The sequence below is a fragment of the Terrapene carolina genome, unplaced genomic scaffold, assembly GCF_002925995.2.
Source record: "Terrapene carolina triunguis isolate 2854851 unplaced genomic scaffold, T_m_triunguis-2.0 Scaffold139, whole genome shotgun sequence".
Taxonomy (NCBI): Eukaryota; Metazoa; Chordata; order Testudines; family Emydidae; genus Terrapene; species Terrapene triunguis.
In genome coordinates, this window is record NW_020664490.1 from 14,258,930 (window position 1) to 14,274,847 (window position 15,918).

The window sequence follows — 15,918 nt, forward strand, 5'->3', positions numbered from 1 at the left end:
AACTTTCCACCTTCGGTAATAAAGAAAGATATATCTAAGGAAAGTACCTTTCACAAGCATATTGCTCTTGGGGTTATAGAGCATGGACTGATGAAATTTAAAAATATATGAAAATCCTTTCTGTGTTTTTAAGCAAGAGCCAGCATTGATCAGCTATCACATCTCAGAGTAGTGGAAATGCCTCACAGAGGAAGTAGCACTGGGCAGAGATCTGGGCAAAGAAAGCCAAGTTTGCAATATATGTGGGAGTTCATTAGCATTGTATTTTCCCCCCTTTAGTGAGGTCTTGTGGTTTCCTGTGCATAGGCATGGTGAGCGACAGTGCAGGTTTAGTCCCAGCAGCATTGATTACCGTTAGAGTCCAAGAGTCAGGTCTGATCTTTCTTCAGTAGTTCCTCACACTTTAAATTTCATGACAGGCTAAGGACTGGATAATGGGGCTTTTCCCCCCTTGTGTCTTTATTTCAGTATTTATCAACCAGCTGGTTCAGCTCCAGCATGATCTTGTTAAAATACAAGGGGAAGGGCTTGAACAAAGGATCCAAAAAATCAAACTCCATCCCATCCTTCATGCATCCACATCATTAAAATGCTTAGAAAGCGTTAAAATTGCTTAGTTCATTGTCCTGAAGACTGCTCCTGCTGAGGTGGACTATCAGTGCTATGGGAGCTGCCACCACAGACATACAATTAACTCCAAAACTTCTCTCATCAGCTAACTGTTCAGTAGCTTGGATCACATTCTCTCCAAGGCCCCAGTATAACTGAGACAGTGACTAACATCCTGCAAGATGTCAGAGCCATATGCTCTTCACCACGTTTTTCGATACGTAAAATGTGGAACTCCATCACCTCACTGTACCCATTGTATCCTTGGTACAGCTAGTTGGAAAAACAAATACTTCCTTTCTCCTACCCTTTGTTTGTCTTGGCTGTTTAGATGTAAATTTGGGGGGGGGGGGGGGGCAGGAACTGGCTTTTACTATGTGTTTTTTTAAAGTGCCTTCTACCACAATGGGATTCTGATTTCAAGTGGTACCTCTAGCAGCAAATGAAATACAAAATGTAAGAGTTCATCATCACGGCCTGAAAATTGGAGAGAAGACTTGAGGCTCTATCACCTTGTCTCAAATGATTTGTGGCAAACAGCTCGGGCTATGTCCATTCCCCACTCTATAAAAAATGAACAAAAGTAGTGCTGCCAATCTGACCGGCTGTATCCATACTCTAGAATCACTAAAAGAAAGACAGGCAGATACTTGAGGATTCTAAAGACTATAGAGCTGTAGCTCTTACTGTGTCCACCCTGGAAACAAGTAACCCACGTTGGATGCATTTTTACCATCAATGCATAATGGAGGGGGGTGGCTGCATTAAACAAACACCTTCTTAATACCGTAGTGTGGAAGTTCCTTCAATGCAAGACTGCAAGATTAATAGGGGTGATTTTTTTTGAGGGGGGGGGGATAGGGAAAGGAGTGTTTGAGAGAGGTCTAACACCTTCAGTTACTAAACCCACTAAACCAACTGTCTGACTGTGTAACCCACACACCTCCTAGGTATGGTGTTCTGTCCCCTCTAGTGGTACGGAGACCACTTAGTGATTAAGGAGTCTGCTACAGCCTTAGCTAAGAGGCATGTGGCTTTCAGCTCCTGCAGTAGAAACTCATGCATTTAGCTCCAGAGGTTCCCAGGTTCAATCCCGCCCGCTGACAACCAGGATCTGTCAGCGTTACACCTGGCGTTAGCAAGAGTTGTGGGGTTGTAAGCATCTTTTTGCACAGGTTCTCAAATGAGGACTACTTGATAGCAACACACAAGGAAAGGATCATGGATCAATAGCCCTTCCCACCTCAAAGAGATTCCCTTGGAATCCTCATTGGAATGGAATGACTGAGCGGTTTCTGGCTTACACCTCTAATGAATTAAAAGCTCACTCAACGGGGAAAATAACCTTTAAATGTTGACGGTCCCATTTAAGGCCTTAAAAGAACCTGGCATGCTTTCAACCAGCTGCTGTTGCAGCTCTGTCCAGAGTCTTCTTTTCCCAGATCTGACTTTCACTTATACACAGGAAGCAGAATCCTGTGTATAAATGTAATTAAGGAGTCATATAGCTGCTCCGAATATTTATCTTTTGTCCAAAGCCCCTCACATGTCACCTTGCTCTACAAAAATGGCAATTTTCCTGCCATCTTCCAGCTTATCTGCTCAGCATTTGGGCTTCCTTCTTCATGTCTGTTTTTCCGTGTTCCACAAGAAGTTTGGTGGGTTATCAATTCCTACCCTTAAAAGGGCACAGAAGGCAATCTGACAGGCCATTTCATGATTCAACTTACCAAGTACCATAACTTGCCCAACGAGGCCATCTCTGAAAAGGCATCTGAAGCACTCTATCTTGAACGGGGCAGCAGGAGGTGGTAACTTATTTAGGCTCGTAAGCTGAGAATTCAACTCCTGCAGGGTCTAATAGCTCCTCCTGGTAACCATCTTCTGCTGGCAGGCCACCTAAGCAGCAAACAGCTCCTGCACAGCTTAGGACATTGTGCCATAGCAGAAGGCAGCTGCCACATGCAACTTTAAAATCTAACAGAAGGTAAGTTCTGCTCTGGCTTAGTTCTGCCTCCCCCAAAAGAGCTAAAGCCCTTTTTGATCCTCAAGCTGTTGCTTGCCTTGATTTCCCAGCCAGCCACAGACCAAAAAGGCTCCCCCCCTACAGCATGTTTAGTCCTAAAAGGGTGAGAACCTTGTTACTGTGCAAAGACATCCATTTTTGTAATATATTTTCATTTTGCTATACCCTCCTAAGCTTTCAGTACAACTGAAGCTTGTGGAATGATTTCACAAGCAATTTATACATTGCCATACAACGCCTTAGTGGCATCAAAGTTCAGTGAAACTCATCCCGATGCTTTGGGCAGACAGTGCATGCCCCATCACGTAACTTGTCTACTGTGCTGAAGAGTAAACATGACTGTTTGGAGGGGACACCTTGTTCGTGGGCTGAAGGGGGTATTATAGATCAGTGTTTGTCACCCTTTTTGATACCAGGGACCAGCATGCTGCTTTCCTAAACTGTATCCGGAAGATCTCGGGGACCGGCACCAGTCCGCAGACTGGCTGTTGAGAAACACTGCATAGATGACCATGGAAAAAGGAACTTCGAAAGTTCACAGCCAACTTATGAATGAGCTCTTTGTAAGAACTGAGGTCAGGAGTTGGGGCTGGAACCACTAGATATTTCTTCACAAAGGAAGGAAAACTAATTTCTTCCTCACGCAGATGGAATTCCTCAGGCAGACAGAGGTTGGAGTGTGTCCAAGCCGCTCCGGAGATGGAGCTAGAATCTCCTTGACCACTCAGTAGGGAAAGACACAGGAATAAGCACAAAAGGGACTTGAGGTGCAATCGAAGAGGCAGAGAGATACTGAACCCCCCACTCAGGGAAATAAAGAACCACAGTGTGTGTGTGTGTGTGTGTGTGTGTGTGTGTGTGTGTGTGTGTGTAAGACCCAGAGAGCCCATCAATGCCAACTGGCAGAGGGCACACCATCTCATAACTCCCAGCAGCCCTGGCACATTCATGACCCCAACTCGCTGTTGTCATCATCTGTATCTAAAAGGTGTCATGTCAGGTGTCATATGCAAACTGGTAACACACTGGTCATTAACATTACTGTGTGGTGCACACATGGAAGGTGTACAAAGAATTATAGATGTGTGCCTAAGCCCAGTCGGTCCTACACAAAGCAACACTGGTTTGCAGGCTTGACTGTGTCTCCAGTGTAATTAGACAAGGTGAGACCAAAGCCAAGAAAAAGCACATTTACACAGAAGGTAAACAAAGCAATCAGGCGAGCAAGGAGGAGAAAATGGCGAGTTAAGAATTTTGAACAGGGCTGGAGACTGCACCCCCCAGCAAGCCTTTCTGCCTCTTCAAACAGAGTCAGTGAACTTTAGGAAGATACAAGCAAAGGCAAAAAGCCATTTTATTATCTATCCCTGAGGGGAGAATAGGGCACAGCACCCTTCAAGCCCTATGAAAGTTGGGTCCCCAGGTCTGGAGGATTAAGGATGCTGATAACTTGGTGTAAGTAAGGAAACTGCTTTGGCAAAGATTGTAACTTGCTAGAATTAAGTTTGAGGCACTAGAAAATGTGTTTTGTTTGTAACCATTCTTTTTCTTTCACTCTCACTGCAAATCACTTAAACCTATGCTCTTTATTAGCAAACTTATTCTTGCTTTATTACAAATGGCTGTGTCACGGTGTAGGTCTTCAGCAAAACTAAGATGCTGGTGTGCATTCTGGCTCTTTAGAGGCAGTGAACATGATAACTGCTGTGAGGATCCCGTGAGAGGGACTGGATGCTGCAGGGGAGGTGGTTTGGCAGAGACTTGGGTTGGGAGGGGCTGTAGTGCCACCCTGCAAGAAGTAACCAGGGCTCCGAGCCAAAGCTGCAAAGCACAGACATATCCAGGCTTAGACGAGGCACAACCCCTTACTTGTCTGGATGAACCCCCAAAGAACCACAATGTGTCAAGGCCAACTGTGGTAGATTGTATCAGAGGAAGATGATTAACTCAACAGACGTACATATGAAGTGGAAGAAGTTTATCAAAGCATTGCTGACTTGTGGGGATGGGGAGAAGTGAAAAGATGGAAATGAAGAGGAAGGAGAGGGAGAGATAAGAGTAGGGAAAAACAGGGTCAATAGATTTTTTTTAATTCTTCAGCAGGGAAATTTGAATAAACAAACATTTAAGCATAACAGAGATTTGAAGCTGTTCACCTGGAACCACCATGTCCCAGGCTAATAAACTTGAGATCTTTGGCTTCAGAAAATTGCTACAAACACCTCCTCTTCCATTTCAGAATTTATTCAGCCACGTGGGTTATTTCTGGATTAAGTACCCTCAGGTTAGAATGTGTTCCATCTTTTTTAAAAAAGGTTCTGCTGCCACCCCACTCACACCCCCTCCAATGATTTTAGGATCTAATCTGTAACATGCTAATTTAAGAGTAATTCCTTCCTGTGGTTTTATGTAAGTTTTTGTTTCACATTTTCTAAATGTATTACATAATGTTCTAATACATTAATCACCATCTCATGTCATAGCAATTTTATTAAAAGCTTATACTTACAAATATGCATTCTGAAGGGATTTCAGGAATTTTTGCAATTTTCTCTGAACTAGGCTTGTTGAACCAATGGCAACAACGCTTGAGCTGTGTAAAGCAGCTTCCAGCAACAAAGTATCTCTACACAATATATCTTGTCAATTCAGGCATGGATTCTTCTTGTGTTTAGTCCCAAAGAGTTATAAACAAGTTAGTTTTATCACAATATGTTGTGATAAAATACTTAACACAGCCCTATTAAGTTACTGTACCTGATACAGTTCCAATTCCAGAAGAAATTCCAAAAGATAATTCCCCTTACATGAAGTACTGGAAAATCTGTTAGCTATTTTGCAGTTAGTGTTTGCTTATTAATATGGTATCATCTTGCTGAACTCCAAGACTTGGTACCATGAGGTATTTTTCCACATAAAATTGCTAATGCCAACAAGATTGTCAAAATGGGATTATCATTATTGAAAATATTAGGCAGTAAGGAATGTAATTACTACAGTGTTTGAATAGGATAACTGCTAATCACAAGTAGAATCCTGGTACAAATCTCATTTCCAGTATACAAGAAAAGACACAAAACCTTTTAAACATAATTTATATACATTTATGGCTTTATACAATAACAGTAAAGGATTGTTCTTGTGTCTGTAGGTACATCAGGCACTTCTCTGAAAATATCCAAATATGAACTTTAATTCTGCGATGTTACTGAATCAGAGCAGTGGAACACAGAAGTGCTGTTACACCACCCACGAGTAAAATCAGCCATATTTACAAGCCATTCTCTGGTGATATTGCTGGTTTGTGGAACAACCCTCAAAAAGGAGGCTAGTTTTAATGCCAAGTTTTTTTGTTTGTTTGCATAAACCACGCTGCATTTTTACGTAATGATTACAAAAAAACATGACAACATCTTATCTAAAATCAGTTATAAATTAAGAATCCTAGCAATTTCATAATGAAAATATGAACTTCAAATCAGTAAAAAAATAAAAAAGTACTAACATACATCCAGTGGTTTAACAAGTGCAAATTTTATACTATTTTAGAATTGGTCCAATTTTAAGTTCTCTCCTCTTCTTAGGGATGCTCTGTTGACTTAAGCCAATAATAAGCAGTACAACTTTTGCTTATAAATGTAGGCAATTTGTCAGTTTATCAAAGCAGAGCTTTCCAATTAATGCATCTACTACCTAAACATATATCATATAGCTATATTATGGAAACAATACATCTTTATATTTAAAATATCTGAACAGCTCTATAATACAATATACTTTTAAAAACAGTACAAACCAGAGAAAAGTCAAAACCAAAGCTGCATAGGTAAGATCATCTGCACAATTCACAAAGCAATCATTTACAATAATTCTGACAAACTAATTTACTCCAAAAGTTCGGTACTTTTACTTAAAAGAATTTATTACTAGAGGTCACATAATGTTTGCTTTCAAGACAGACAACCTACCCTTCATTAGATTTCACAGTATCCCACAGTTACAAGCAAAAATATTAGAACTTTGACACACAAACAAAATAAAAAGAAAATGCAGAACCAAAATTCCCAACATCTATAAGTATCTATTCTGATAATGATCAAACAGGACTTCCTGCAGCCTATTTTAATTAAGGAACTGTTGCATTCAAGTTCATCATAGCTATAAAAGAAAGAATATATTTGTAAGTTATACAGTAGCAATAAAATTATAAGAGGTAAATTGTTAAATGTAGCATGTTCAGCTCCTGCGCCAGAGGGTCAAATTTCAAAGGGTCTCTCTTTTTGCAAACAAAATTGGCACATAAAGGTCAAATAATTATATGACTCAGTACTTCACTTACTCTAGTCAACTGCCATTGGACAGCAAAAATTTTGCACATGCACCAAAAAGGAGGCTCTTTTGAAACTGGTCCCAGGGAGTCCTCTGCTCATGCCATGGCCAAGAGCTGTGATCACATTTCAGATATCATTAATTTGATAGGGAAGATATTAGACAAATGCAGGCTGTTTTAGTGAACTGCCAGCACTGAGCACACACTGTAATTAATATCATAGACTTTTTATGTTTTGTTAATCTTCTCTCTCCTGGCACGTCCCACAAATGATCATGGAGAAGGACAATGGAGAAGATGGGAGCTAAATTGGGATTATATAATCACTTTCCAGTTATGGATCACTTGAAAATAGTACAGCAGAAAAATTCATTTCCATCCCTGGAACTATCATAAAAATTGCAAATATTGTAAGTGCAAAATAAAAATCCTCAGTTTTTTGGTTTGTTTTTGGTTTTTTAATATAAACGATGTGCAGTAATCAGTGGCAGGCGGGCAGGTTTACCTCCCCATTCATCCCTCAAAACACAATTTAACTATGTAAATACAGCAAATATTTACCAAGTAAAGGCCCAATCCTGTAAACCCTCAAATAGCTATCAATGGGCCTAATCACCTAAAGGTAAAGGTTTGCAGGACCAAAGCCTTAGTAACTAAAACTATCCCTTCTCCTTAAAACTCTTGTGTTTCTGTAACTTTGCTATTTCACTAATCTTCCCCACTCCCAGAAATGGAGAACAAATATGTCCTTGCCCTGAAATGTTATATAATGGACTTTTATCCCCCATGTAGTTTTATAGTAGCACTTTCAACCCCCCTAAAATAGGGTGTGATGATAAAAATGCTGACAGGCCCTAAAACTAATGCTAAATACAAATGGAAATTCTGTCATTTACTTTAACAAAATGTGAATGTTCTTAAAACAAAGATCCTGCTTTTGAGTCCACAAACATTATGAGACCTCCATGAAATAAATACAACATGAAGCACTGTACAAGCATCTAACAATGAATACTTAACACTTTGTGGTAGTCAGGGTTAAAATGGTAATAGAAGCTGATGAAGTTTCTAAAAATGCATATACAAAACCGATTAAATATTTCCTAAACATGAAACGGAAAGTGTCTGTCTATACACATCACTCTTCTGCCAAAAAATATGGGACAGAAATGTTTTGTATTCAAGGTACTCATTAAGCTTTTCTCTTTCTTTAGTAGCACTCTAAGGTGCTAAGCAAATATCTAAAAATGTTCACTTCATCCAGTTAAAATACTGTATAAATGAAGGTTATGAATGCTGCCAGATTTTAGATTCTGTAAATTTTTAGGTAGACTATATAACAAAGTAGACTTTAATTATAAGAACAAAATAGCTTTATAACTATTCCAAATATTCTCTCAAGTCCAACAATAACATTCATTAATCTGGAAATCAGACCCACAAATATCTTTGCATAAATTTACATAATAAAAAGATCAGTAACATACCAATTGCCATTTAATCTATTGTTTGTTTTGAACATTTGACTATTCAATGAGCTTAGCTGGATCTTATTTACCAGGCCTCTCTTTTCTCATATGAAATGTGTATCAATTTTAACAAATACAAGGCAGTTCATACAGCTGCAAAACAAAGTCCACATTTATCTCAATTCATCAGTTCAGCAGAACACGGGTAACTTTAATAAAAGTTAAACTTACTTAGGGCATGAGACCACCACAGTATTACAAAAAGTTTAGTTTTTTTTGGACCAAACAGATATTTAAAAAAAAAAAAAACAATTCTCCATCTACAGCTCATACTGTACAAAAACCGAAAGCACAACATGATGCAAAAGTATTTTATGTGATTATATGGTGTAGTGAATTTGGCACTTCAGAGTAATGAAATTTCCAATGGCACAGTTCTTATCTACAGCAGCACATAACCTGCAAACACTGGGCAAACATCCTGTACAGGAAAAGTCTGTTTGCTGCCAATTCTGACAAAAGGAAAAAATGAGAACAGTTTTATCAAGAAAACTAAAAGAAGGGCGAAGGACATCTTTGGACTACTTTTCTCAGTTCCTGTTGTCAGACAAGTCTGAAGAGCTTTAAACTGTAGCCTAGGAAAAAACAGAAAAAACACAATGAAACAAAATACAAAAGTAATGTTCACAAAAAAGATATAGAATACGTGCTCCAAATAGCTCTAAGTCAGACAATAATGAAAAATAAATATATAAAATAAAGTGGAAGTTATTTATTTTACTACTACTGGCTAGATGTCCAAAACTACTACTCTACCTGTCCAAATAAATGCTAGAAGTCTGTATTTGGTATCCTCATTGCATATGCATAAGGCTAATGTCATTTACAACCCATTAAAAAAGCTAGCAAGTTAGACAACAAAGTGATGGTAGATGCAGGCACATGACACTGGAAACCATTAAAGCTTTAGGCATTTCCAAATCTGTTAAAGCCTGTACTTTTCCTTTAAACTCATTTTCAGATTATTATTTTTAAAATAATATGAGAATTTACCTTGCACTAACTCCTAGCCCGACACCCAGCTGTGTGTGGTAGTCTTTACACTGTGTGGAAAACTTTGGTTAGGCAACACACTGTCAAAGTTAAAATCTAATGTTTCTCCATCCATAAGGTCATTACGAATAATTGACTCCATGTCACAGTCCAACCGTTCAATTAACATGTCATCTAAGTCACTGGGAAGCTTCTCCTGATGGAGAGAAACAATTCCCACTCTTCCATAGCCATTGCAACTGTTAACAGCAGCATAAGGGTTCATTGTATTCATATGCATTGGGTGACTCATAGGCACTTGTAATGAAGTTTTCACCGTGGACAAACGATTTAAACCTGATGTATGTGACATGGCGTTCACTGTGTGTGACAAGGCACGACCATTAACTGCAACTGTTGGCTGATTACGTCCTTGGTGTGGGTGGGCACTGGGAGTCATCATTTTGTTGTGGGAAGGTTGATTACCATATGTTGACATCACTGAATCTGTGACCATCAGCACATTTTGGCCCAATACTCTACCACTAGGTTGAGAAACACCAGTATCTACTGATGTCAAGATATCATTGTGCGGCGGAGAATCAGAAGTTAGTAACTCCTTCAGGAGTCCTGCAGGACAGTTATATTGGCTGATCGTTCCATAGCTTGATTTACTGTCTTGAAGAGTTTGCATAGGCATCTGGGGCAAAGAGTTCATGCTAGCTTGAGCATATGTAAATTTTCGGTAGTCTGGATTTGGTGAACCTATACTTGTGGTTGGTGATGCAAATGAATAACCTGGTGTTTGCTGCATCATTGTAGCTGGTGAAGACTGGGTCGATACGGTCAGTGATGTACTAGGTGACAAGAGGTTGAGGTTATCCAAAAGATTCTCCATATTTTCAGAATTGCTCATCTCTGAAAGGCTGGGTAGAGTAGAAGCCATTTTGGTAGATGATGAAGGATATACCATAGAGTGCACATCCCCATCTCCAAGGTCATCTTGTTCTGGCAAGATTGGAGAAAGCCTTCCACTAATTGTACTAGCATTAGAGCTAGTTCTAGGTCTAAAGGTACTCCAGTTATCAAAGTCATCATTACTGTGTGAGCTGGGGCTTGCAGGCCACTTTGAAAACTGTGATCCTGGGCTATCTCCATTTCCTTCCTGGCCTGACTGAAGGGCTGCCTTTTTCTTGGCAGCTCTTCCTCTGCTTTTCGCGAACTTGCTGTTGTTGTCCATGGACGCTGCTCTTCTCCTAGGTGACTTTCCACTCTTTCCTCCTTCAGGGTTGAGCATCCACCAAGAACTTTTTCCTGTTCCTTCATTCTGCACCCTGATAAACTTGCTGTGCAGCGACAGGTTATGACGAATTGAATTCTGAAAGATAAAATATGGGATAAGAAACGGGCCAGTTCTCTTTATCTCAACATGTAACACTTAAATGAGCAGGCCATTCTAACGCTACTTGTGTGAAAGAGGCTATAAAAATAACTGACTGAATTACTGTACAAAACTGAAGTTTCCAAAACACCAAACTTTTAACTGCTGTACCCAGTATCTTTTTTTTAAGAAAAGGAATATTTTGCTTAATACCCTTAATGTAACCTATATTTCAAAACATTTTGCGCATCAAATCTCCTTAAAACACAGCCAGTGGCACTACTAGCAGGTTCTGCTAGAAATCCTTATTTACATGATTTTAACTCCTCCCTGGGAGAAAAGAAAAATCCCTTCAATGTTTTATTTAGTTTGAAAACGTAAGTGTAATGGTAAAGGTTGGAAGAGTGCTAGTTTAGAAATATACGTATTGGTTCAAAACTGGCTTAAACGAGTTAGCCATGCTTTGTCATACAATTAAACAATATGATAAATTATATGTGACATGATAAAAAGAAGAAGAAATTGGCATGTGCCAAAGGCATCAATTTGAAACATGATAAGGGGACACCAAAATCAGAAAAATTCACTGAAGAACTGGTTCTCAACTTGATTGTACGAGTCCCTGCTAATGAATAGCCTGCATTTAGGCAATTTTATTAAACAAATGTATTTTTTAACCCAGTACATGAGCAACTGTTTCATTTCTATTTATCTATCCATCTCATCACACATACTACCTGGCAGTAATATCACAGCTTCAGGAGGGTTACTGCTAAACAAAGAAAATTTGAATAATTATACTTTTGTGACAAAATATGTATTAACACAACAAACAGTTTATTCACCGGTTCAAAAATGTACCCTTTACAAAAACGCCTAAACGCAGGGCCACATATGAGACTGGATTCATTACAATCAAGTTGTAAAAACCTATTTTTCTGTAATATTTCTTTTTTATTTTAAATAAAACTCAAAAATTATGCTAGAAACATGGGATTGCTGTAAGACAGCAACTACAAGGAAATCCAGAGTTTATTAATATCAATGTTGTGGATAGCACTTTAAAGCTAAAGCATGACCCAGCCTCAACAATACAATCATGTAAGCCCCAACCTGCAAACACACACAAGTAGTCCCCGTTAAACTCTCAGAGTCTATTCACATGCATAAGTAATTTCAGGATAAGGTCTCAAGTTAAACAGATAAAAATTGCAATTGCTAAACAATGAGGAAAGAGGGAAGACAAACAGCAGAAAGGAAACATGACTCATGGAGAGTTAAACTTCATCCTTAAAACCATCTTTTTCTCCTTCAACATTTTCGTATGTGAAATTAACCATTCTAATACCCAAAGGCACAAGAGTTAAAGGATGACTGTACTTCTGCAAAGAGAAGAGACTGCTCAAATCTTCAACAGAGCCACTGGAGCTTCTAGTCACCTTCTGAGACATGAATGGCTTCAGAAAAGCCACTGATCCCAGGAGATCCACAGCCAGCCAGAAAACACACTGAAATCTCATGCCGTTGATAAGCAATTTTGCATAGCCTCGCCCAAGGCCCCCATTTCTGCTGAAGGTAAGAAAGGGGTAGCGTGTCTACCTAAATGTTCCTGGTATTCTTCCTCAAGTACATGAGCCAAGATCAAGGGGGCGATGAAGCATCAGGTAGGAACCCAATAACTGAGGATGCCACATGAGGAATAGGGGACAGCATCCCCAAAAGACCACCCTCATGCTAAGGCCATCTGGCAGCTGGACACTGATAGGTGGAGGACAGACAAGTCTCCAGCTGCACTTTCTCCAGTCCTGACCAACCCAGGGACCTTTTTCCCCTCCATATGCTGCTGCAGGGCCACAGCCCTGTTACAATTGTGGTCAAGCGGGCCTAGCCCCAGTTGTGAGCTCAATGGCCAGAAACTGAGTGAAAGCTCAAAATGTTACACCACCTACAACAGTGAGTATTGACAGAAAGGGTATGAAGAGATGCAGAAAGACTGGATTAGTGCAAATTAGAGGGCCTATCAATCAGACCCAAGAAGTGTCGTGACTTTTAAACAGGAGAATGGAACTGGAAAAGAATGGATCAAAATTGGTGTGCTGGAAATTAGGCCTAATTGGTGGGCAAAATAAGATCTGAGAAGATGGCTTATTCCACCCATCACCCCCTTTTGAGGTACTTAAAGAGAGACTTTAGGGATTAAAATGGCAAAATGGACTCCTTGGGGATTCCTCAGGAAAGGCTGGCAGGTCTCTGCTTCACTCCAGGGATTGTGCCCTTCTCTGTTGAGCCGCAAGGGTCCTTTTGACACTCAGACCTCAAGACACCAATTGGGACACCTGACCACCACTGCTGGACCAGCGAGAACCACGGATTGATATATGTGAGATTCTGCTCTGTCCTTCCTTCCCTTGTGTGTTCCTTCCTGTCCTCCTATCTTCTCTCTCCCCCAGCTTTTCAACTGCACCAGCACAATGGAATAAGATGGCCCATCCAGCCCTGCCCAGCCTGAGACGGTCTGGTGAAAGAGGAACCTGACCGAGGCAGCCAGATGACATCCCACAGCAGGGAAGCAAGCCAGAGTCTAGAGCTGTCGTGAGTGGCCTGACAGCTCAAAGCATCTGCCTGTGACTGACCAGCCACCTCAAGACATGAGAACATCAACAAAAAGTCACATTCCTCCACCTTTACTATCTCTTCTTTTCCCCTTGTTTCTGGTTTGTCAAAGGCAGGAAAAGTAACCACCAGTCACAGGGTCAACTCAAAATTTTACAGAACTAACCCTATCTTCCCCACAAAGGATTATGTCACAAAATAAGAGAATAACCAATATCTTCTCTCTGAAAAAGGAACTTTTAATCACAATTAATCACACTGAGTGGTTAAGCCAAACAACTTCATTTCCAAAATGCTTTATGTTTCATTTTTTATTCTCTCTCTCTCTCTCATGTATTCTAATCAATACATTTCTAAATTCTGGCGTGACATTTCTAATGTGTTTGCCAGGAGACTAACCAGACTGAGGTCTATGTACTCAAAACGTTAACATTTTGTCTTTTTGGGCCCACTTATTCCTCTGAAATTAAGACAACCCCCGTTTTCTCAAAGTTACCATCACTCAGCTAATGAGTACATCTCACTGCCTGTAGCAACACCCAGATGGAAGAGGTTAGCTTGCTGACTTGGTTGAGACCACAGAAGGCAACTTGAGTATTGTCTCTCAACCATCTGAAGTCTCTAGCTGCTATGGGACCTGTCAGAGGATTCTCTTTGTGGGGAGGGGCTCTGCCACATGTGGAGATGAGCAAATATTGATGTCCCAGCTCTTCAACACCAATCTCTTTTTATTCAGCTCCTGGGGCCAAAGAAAACAGTTTAAGGAGGGTGGCTTGTTCTCTTGTTGTCTGAAGGAGAAAGACAGAAGCCAGCAAGGGCAGCAATACCTTCCTGGCAATGGCTCTAGCAACTTGGAGCACCTCGAGGGGCACACTGGCCCTCTTTTTACATGCAACGGTGGCAGAGGCAGACCTACACGCAGGTGGAGGTACAAAATGCTGCCAGCGAGTCAGCAGTAGCAGGCTCCTCTCCCACGCTAACTGCTGGAGATGCTTTCAGGGTCAGTTACCCTGAAGATCTTCAAGATTTCAAAACAAAGCTAGCAGTAAGCTGCCAAAGGCTCTGCTGCAAATGTGAGCCACCTCACTGCTGCAGGGAATCTAGAAGAATTTTAGAAACAAAAAAAGTTTAAATTTTTTTTTAAAAAGTAAAAAGTAATCCAATTAAAAATACATATCAATATTAATGCCAGAATTTCCACCCTCCATTGTGAAGGGGATGGGTTTTTTTGTTCGTTTTAAACAGGCTCTCTAATATGAAATAATTAGAATGGGGATATGTCCTTCTTTGGCATACTACTTCTTTCATCTCTGATCTGAGGATATGTACTCTAGTTAGAACAGTGGGGATCACCATTTTTTATTCTCATATAAGGGCCCAGCCCTGCTAGTGATAATACTGCCTGTCGATGCTGTGTACCTCTTAACCACCATCATCCTTTCTGGGAGTTTAGGGCTCTCAGCACCTTGCTGGACCCAGACTGAATGCCCTTCTCTTCACCACACCTGGCATCTCATCTACTGGCTATAAGCCAATGAGGGCCAAACAACTCCTTTGGCAGTCCAAATGTCACTTTTTGGTTGACCATAAATTTCACTGTTGCCCCTGCTACAGGTTGAACTCACTGTAGATCAGAATATTCAACCAAGGTCTCCCATGTGGCAACAGAGAGTCAATCATTTCAAGTATCTGGATCTCCTAGAAAATCCAGACAAACTCAGTCCTTTGTTACCACTTTTGAGATGTAGCTGAATTAAAGGCTGATAAAATTACAGATTTAGAAATGTTAAAAGAAAATTATTCTGCAAGGCTGTTGATTAAAAACCTCCTGCACTAGTTCATTTTTATTGTATTTTGTAAACATACTCCATCTTGGCACAGATATAGTGTTTACTATTAAAAAAAAAAAGCATCAAACACATAAAACACTAGGCCATAGAAATGCAGCAACATTTAACTCCTCCTTCCCTAAAAAAAAAAAGTGTTAAATATTTAAGAAATTACTGCAATTCCTTAGTCATCAGAAATGTTATAAACTAGTATTATTGTACTGAGGACATTTGAGGTCACTCTTTGAGTAACAGAGCTGTCTCCTAACTTTGCCAACAATAAAAAATTTTTTCCTAACAGGAAAAAGTTTGCAGCACAGAGCTTGTTACATAAATTCCTGTTTTTCACACAGCCAGCAGGACATTAAAGAAGCTATGATTTACTAACTTGGAAAAAGTGTTGAAGAGGTAAAGCTTGTGAAAATATGCACTGCTGTTAAATGATGTTGTGTCTACAGACCTTTGCCAGACACAAACATGACTGATAAAAGTATAGTTTCAGCAATGGAACTTGGCAGCAAGATGAGCAAGTGTGGTTGTCAAGATTCAGAGGCATTCATTTCTGAACCACCAGCCAAGCTCCTATGTATAGCTATTTTGCTGCGGATCACTTTAAAACTGTTTTTTAA

At 40.0% G+C, this 15,918-nt stretch overlaps 1 protein-coding gene across 1 annotated transcript in view; it reads right to left on the bottom strand.

Annotated features, from left to right (window-relative positions):
- Positions 1 to 8,740: 8,740 nt before the first annotated feature.
- Positions 8,741 to 15,918, bottom strand: part of LOC112117663 (forkhead box protein O1) — a 92,533-nt gene continuing 85,355 nt past the window's right edge. The window contains exons 2-3 of the mRNA XM_024215704.3: positions 9,488 to 10,844; positions 8,741 to 9,069 (exon numbers count right to left, since the gene is read on the bottom strand). Of these exons, the coding sequence (XP_024071472.2) occupies positions 9,501 to 10,844 (1,344 nt within the window). The 3' untranslated portion in view covers positions 8,741 to 9,069; positions 9,488 to 9,500. The remainder of the gene's footprint in view (positions 9,070 to 9,487; positions 10,845 to 15,918) is intronic.